The 6,304-nt window shown below is 47.5% G+C and overlaps 1 protein-coding gene across 2 annotated transcripts; it reads left to right on the forward strand.

Annotated features, from left to right (window-relative positions):
• The first annotated feature begins 243 nt into the window (after positions 1 to 243).
• Positions 244 to 6,304, forward strand: LOC108931491 (leucine-rich repeat-containing protein 17-like). Of its 2 annotated transcripts, none has more exons than XM_018747257.1 (4): positions 244 to 400; positions 2,308 to 3,159; positions 5,614 to 5,769; positions 5,881 to 6,304. In XM_018747257.1, the coding sequence occupies exons 2-4, from the start codon at positions 2,406 to 2,408 to the stop codon at positions 6,288 to 6,290; spliced, it is 1,320 nt and encodes a 439-aa protein (XP_018602773.1). In that variant the 5' UTR covers positions 244 to 400; positions 2,308 to 2,405; the 3' UTR covers positions 6,291 to 6,304. The 2 variants fall into 2 exon arrangements, with proteins under 2 accessions (XP_018602773.1, XP_018602774.1); XM_018747258.1 differs by lacking the exon at positions 244 to 400 and adding an exon at positions 1,641 to 1,680.

Consider the following 6,304-nt stretch of genomic DNA (forward strand, 5'->3'; position numbering starts at 1 on the left):
GCCGAATTTCTTTTCAGTTTCGAAATATTAAAATTCACGCTCTGATCGATGGCAACACCCGAGGCGTCCGTGTTCGGCCGCTCCTCCGAGCGCTTTTTTGGCTCTTTTATTCCTCCAGCTGGGAGACACGGTGCAAGGACGAGAAGTAGAGCATGGCAGGGCTCCAGCGCCAAAGTGTGGAAGCGAAGCCCACCCCCCAGCCTTCCTCCCACACACACACACACACACACACACACACTCCTGCAGACCGCCTCCCGAACCCGTCCTCCGGGGGGTCCTGCTCCGCGCTCGCCACACGTCAAAGAAAGAGGGGCGCGAGACGGACTCGCACCAGCACCCGGACTCGGACCCGGACCTATGCGAGTGGATGGTTCCACGGAACCCCTTCCCGCGTAGTCAGGTACCGCGATCACCCTGTCGCTCTTCTCTCAGTCACACACACCACACCCACGCACCGACACACACGGCACGCGCGGGACAGGTTTGTTACGGACGGGTCATCACTTTGAAAGAAAAAAAAAATCCATCTCTCTACCAGACTGTTTGCATTCAGGAAAAGTGTCATTAAAACCTTTGTGTTTGAGAAGAACTTATAGACAGTGAGTGTATTGCTGGCGCAGCTCTTTCTTTCTTGCGGGGTGGGAGGGAAAGCGCATTATTGCAAACCTCTGCAAAAGAGAACAGCTGTCAGTGGGTTTTAGATGTGAAATCCCTGGAAATCTTCCAGGACCATCAGCACTGTCTGCTAAAGTGCTCGTGGAACACACTCTTGCAAACAGCACTTAGAAGCGTTCGCTTTGGTATCAACACTGGAGAAGATTGCAAAGACTCCGTTGAGGCCGGCGAACGCATGGCGACACAATTCTGCACCAGGGCATCAGTGTCTGAGGGGCACCTTATACACTGAGCCGTCAGGTGGTTTAAAAACTTGAGTCAGATCTATGTATTCGGCAGAAGAGTAATTAAACCTGGGCCTAAAATTTGTCATATTTCCCCTATATTTGATTTACTGTTTGAAATAGATTTTTGGACTTAGGGGGGAGAGCTGACAAATATTGTTAGTCAAAAATTGTAACTCTCCTTCCGTATATAAATCCCAAATGTTTTCGATTAAGCTGAGGGCCCGTGTGCAAGTTCTTCCTGAAAAAATTTTTTCTCCTTATGGTAAAGCATCGGTGGAGCAGCTCCAAACAGATGTCTAGAGCACCGTGTGCAGGCTGTGACACTTGCGTGGCGTGGACGCCGAGTTCCCGTCTCGGTGCTTTGTGACTCCTGACTGAATGCAACAGGCTGTCAGATCTCTGTCTTGCCGCTGTAGTGAAGGCACAGCAGAAACTGAGGTACATGCAAGGTCCAACTCCATGATATCATACATGTTTCTTGCTTCATATCCAGAAGAGGTCTTTGTCTGCACAGTAAATAGGAATTCCATTCCCATCCGCCTCCTCAGAGTAATTCTGTAGCTTCGCGTCCTTTTTGGAAAACTGCATGCACTGCATATGCCTCCCCTGCTGCAGCTCCACCTGTTTTAAGAAACAGTCTTTTACTGTAGCTCTGCCTTGGCAAGACTGTGCCTCAAACACTGCGCTAACTCTTCCGTAGGAAAATTTTTATACTCTAGCTCTGCATATTCTGTAGGACGCAGCTGCCACTACAGCCCTGCCTCCAACTTATATTGAGGTAAGACCCCCGAGTGCAGCCTATCAGCGTCTCTTGGCTACCGGGGAGCGTACAGTCACTCACGTACCTGTGCGTCTGCAGCATCTTCCAGTAAAAGTTCTAGATCTGGTACACTATATGGTCCCATGGAGCAGCTATCTCTTCTTCACACATTCAGCTTGCTTACATTTATGTCGCCGTGTCGATTTACGTTTTCCTGGGAGAGACTCCCGGTTCGACAAAGCTGACTAAACATGTCTAAGGGAGCAAAGCCACTGGGCCGACTGCTTGCTCCTGGCAGAGAATGGGGTAACACTGTTCATAGACTTGATATTTGGTTCCTGTCATTCCCTTGCTGTGATGGGATAATTCCACTGCTGGAAGAACTCGGTACAGTTGGACAGGATGAGTAAAGCATTGGAGTCTGATACCATGACTCAGCCTGTGGAGCCGAGGGACCCCTGGCTCAGCTGATGGGCTTTCAGAGACCGTTACTCTCTTACTGCAATACTGGGGAGAGGAGAAAAAGTAAAACGTTCCAGAAACTTTTAAATTATGGGGTACGTATCAGCTACTTCTGGTGCCAGCAAAGCCTGTAATGAAGTTTCTTGCCTTCCCTCCACATTTTAATGTTGTCTGTCTCCGCAGGATAAGCAGACTGAGCTCCCTTCAGTGGCACCAGCCACCTAAAGAAATCCCCCTCCCCGGCTACAGCGCTCACTCCCAGCCTTGTGCCTGGGGTCAGGATGAATGTGACCACGATCCTCTTGATCTTTTTGGTATTCGGATCCGTCCAGCCTCACAGACTGTGGCACGGAGGTGGGCGGAGCAGGGCTCATGGCAGAGGAAGATTGGGTATGGCCAAGCGCTTTGCACCAGAATGCACACGGTACAGAGAAGCTGGGGAGAAGCACTTGGACTGCCAGGACCGGCAGCTAACTGCGATCCCCCCCTCAGGCTGGCCCGAGGACACGGTCCACCTGCTGCTGGCCCGGAACAGGCTGCAAGTTCTGCGGAGCAACACTTTTGCTCAGTTCCGGTTCTTGAAAAGCTTGGACCTGCAGCAGAACAAGCTGATGAGGATTGATGCGGATGCCTTCGCCGGCCTTAGCCGGCTGACTACGCTACTCCTGCAACACAACAGCCTGCATTTCTTGAGTGAGGAGGTGCTGCTCCCGCTACCCCGTCTCACCTACCTGCGTCTCTATGATAATCCCTGGGACTGCCAGTGCCAGCTTGACAGCCTGGTCCGGACCCTGCAGGTGCCCAGCAACCGTAACCTGGGCAATTTTGCCAAGTGCAAGGAGCCCCCTGCCCTACATGGCCAGAAACTGAAGAGGATTAGACCTGAACTGCTGTGTCCTGAACTAGAGGAAAGAATCCCCCAGGAGCCCAAGGCAGGTTCCAGTGTCCTTCCACCCATCAGGACAAAGCCCGAGGCTATAGACACCTGCCATACCTACATGTTCCCCAAACCCCTCCTGGACTGCGGGAATCAAGGTAGGCCACTGCAGCCCCCATCCATATTGAAGCAGGTCCTCTTATTTCAAATTAAAGCTCACATAATCTAAATATTTACATTTTTTGCATCCACAAGCTCACATTGAAATCTGCACTTAGTAGAAAGCAGACCTCAGGTTAATAAGTTACACAACCCAAAGTGTTAATGTGTTACCACCATTGCAGTTATGGGCCACTCTTTATTCAGACTTTCATTAATTACAAATCACTACAGTTCAGCCCACATGTGGGTAGCTTCCGGTGTTACAGCTGTGCAAACACTGTCTTCATCAGCTTTTTTTAATTACATGATTAATAGAAGGGTACATCTGGTAGATGGGATCAGAAACAGAAATAGCTGTAGTAGAATTTTTCCTTGGGAAAAAAATGCTCTGGACCCTGATGGCTCTGGCAATCTCACCACCCCAAAGTGACCTTCAAAACCCCTGGGCCAACCCCAGAGCTCACAGCAGTTCAATTATTTCATATTTCTGCCATATCAGGAAAAGCCAAACATGAGCCAAACCAAAGGCAACTAAACCAAACCAGACCACTCAGCAAAATCCGCTGACATCAGCACAACAATGGCTTGTTCCGCATAGAGGAATTTGGATTAACTGAAATATTCCAAGACAAAGGGCTGTAAAAATATGCAGATTTTTTTTTTCCTTCACACTGTAAATTTTTTTTTTAGTGGTGCATGTGTGCACACATTCACAATCTCTTACACACACAGCCTGTCAGAGTGCAGACAACAACAGGAGATGTCAGTGTGTAAACTGTGGATGAGATACAGGTAGCAGGGCCTGTTGTACTGGATGTCGAAATCTACATCCTGTCTACTTTCCTACCCCCGGCAGACCACAGCCCATCGCCATGTACCCTTGCTGTCCACAGCTCTGAGGTCCTACATTGAATAGAACTTAGGAAGATAGCTGGCGCTCACTAAGGATTTTTCACGGCAGTGATCATTTGGCAGATGAAGTCCCCTTTTCATGGCCTTCAGATGACAGGACGGACCACACTCTGAGCCTCATGGTACATTTGCAGCAAAAACGTTTGGCTTGAAGCAACAAACACAAATGTGAGACATCATCTTGGGCTTCATGTGAAATGTTGGGGATGTGGAATTGAACTGAATCGCAAAGAATTTGTGCATGAAGGTATGGCTGAAATTACAGATGAGAGTAGAAAATTTAGACCATAAAGATGTGTAGTGAAAAACAGACTTTTCTAATGATCCTTTCTGCAGTTAGAGCATCTGAAGGGTCCTTTGGGAACAGTGTAATTATCTCATCACAGCTTAAATCAGGAGGCTTTAGGTCCAAAATTCTTTGCCCCAGAGTTTTAAAACCATTTGAAAACCTTCCAGTAAAAGATGCATTATGGAACACAGAATAACTGACATATTTTTAAAAAATCTACAACAAAAACTGAGAGCGACATAGACTGAAATTATAACATGCCGAGATGAGATCTTGAAGACAGGACTTGCTAGTTTTTTTGTGCTGCGAGACAGTACTTTAATCTGTGCAGTTCTTGGCACAGAAAAAACGTCTTCATGTTATCAGCTTAGACGTGTGACAAGTGCAACAGAAATTACGTAGTGTCTATAATTCCAATAAATGTCAACAAATTGTCTGTGAGAATGTAACAGGCATTTTGACTTTGTGGTAAACTTTGCCTTGAATCACTGGTGCTGTAGGTCCACTGTCTTGGACTGCTCTAAGTGCTGGAGGGGATGACAGCACTGCCGTACTGGAGTAAATTCTCTCCATGACTTTTTCCTGGATACCCGTGCTGTGAAATTGACTTGCGTCACCATTAGACCTGGAACATCTTCAAAACTTTGACCATTCACTCAGGAGTAAGGAACTATGGGTTTTGCTGCCCGCTGAACTTGTTGTTAATCAAGGAAAAATTTACGCCTTCACTGTAATTATGTTCCTTTTCTAGTGTTTCCAGGAAAAAAAATTCATACCTTCACCATGCAAATAACTTTGTGTCTTTTTCTGAAAAGTGTCATCATTTAGCCTTTGGATGATTGATGGACAATGTGGTTTAAATCATGTCGCATATGTGTTCTTGGGAGGTGGGAGAAATATCTACTCTGCCACAAACTGACCTACATTATTTTTATTCCTTCTATGTGAATGCATTTAATTCTTAATGAAGTGTAAAATTTGGGTTTTGTGGTCCTGGACCACCAGCACTGAGTGAACCATTGGTTTCTCTTTGGAAAGCTGTGGAAAATGCACAAGAAACTGGACTGGACTCTACTGCACTTGGGGTCCAGACCTATATTGTCCAACACATGGGAGGCCAAATCCTACCTAAGCACTCATGGGAGAGCTGTAGCACAGGCTGTGGGAACAACGCCCCTTTTATTGAACATGCTACTAGGTGTACACTGTATGCTACCAACCTTCCCCACCAAACCTCTCTTTTGTGCAGATCTAAGGAATGTTCCAGAGAATATTCCCCCAGATATAGTCCAGGTGGACTTGTCCAGGAACAACATCAAACAGCTGAGGGCCAGCGAGTTTGTGGCAGCCAGAGCCCTTAAATCTCTGAACCTGAGCACCAATGGCCTGGAGGCCATCGATACAGGTGAGTACATCAGTGGTTCACTTCAGCTTGTGATGGGAAGCTGCTGTTTCCTGGCAAGGACAATGAAGTTTGAGTGTCTGACCTACATCCCCCATTCCCCTACTTCAACAGCTGCCTTTGCAGGGCTCCTGCACCTGCGGGAGTTGGATCTGTCCAACAACAGCCTGCACTATGTCCAATATGGCGTTCTTGAGGACCTGTACTTTGTGCGAAGGCTGGTTCTTGGGGGAAACCCCTGGGTGTGTGACTACAACATCCACTACCTGGTGTATTGGCTAAAGCTGCACCCCGGTGTGCAGCACTTCGGACTGGTGTGCCGTTCACCAGAAAAGTTTGCCGGCTGGACCGTGCAGGACTATGTGAAGACCTACAATGGAGACTGTCCTGAGGACAACCTGCTGGACCAGAATAACTACGACTATGGGGAGGAGGTTAGAGCTGAGACAAATGAAGAAGCGATCACATTTCAGCCCAGTCCTCTGAGGGTTCCAAAGAAATTCAAAGTAATAAGATTAAATTAAATAAAAAACACCTG

The sequence above is a fragment of the Scleropages formosus genome, chromosome 2 (genome assembly GCF_900964775.1).
Source record: "Scleropages formosus chromosome 2, fSclFor1.1, whole genome shotgun sequence".
Taxonomy (NCBI): Eukaryota; Metazoa; Chordata; class Actinopteri; order Osteoglossiformes; family Osteoglossidae; genus Scleropages; species Scleropages formosus.

Bases quoted from the DNA above. Each gene is read 5' to 3' on its own strand.
- LOC108931491 (XM_018747257.1), top strand. From the start codon at position 2,406: ATGAATGTGACCACGATCCTCTTGATCTTTTTGGTATTCGGATCCGTC. The intron at 3,160-5,613 runs GTAGGCCACTGC...TCTTTTGTGCAG, and splicing joins CCTGGACTGCGGGAATCAAG to ATCTAAGGAATGTTCCAGAG. The intron at 5,770-5,880 runs GTGAGTACATCA...CTACTTCAACAG, and splicing joins CCTGGAGGCCATCGATACAG to CTGCCTTTGCAGGGCTCCTG.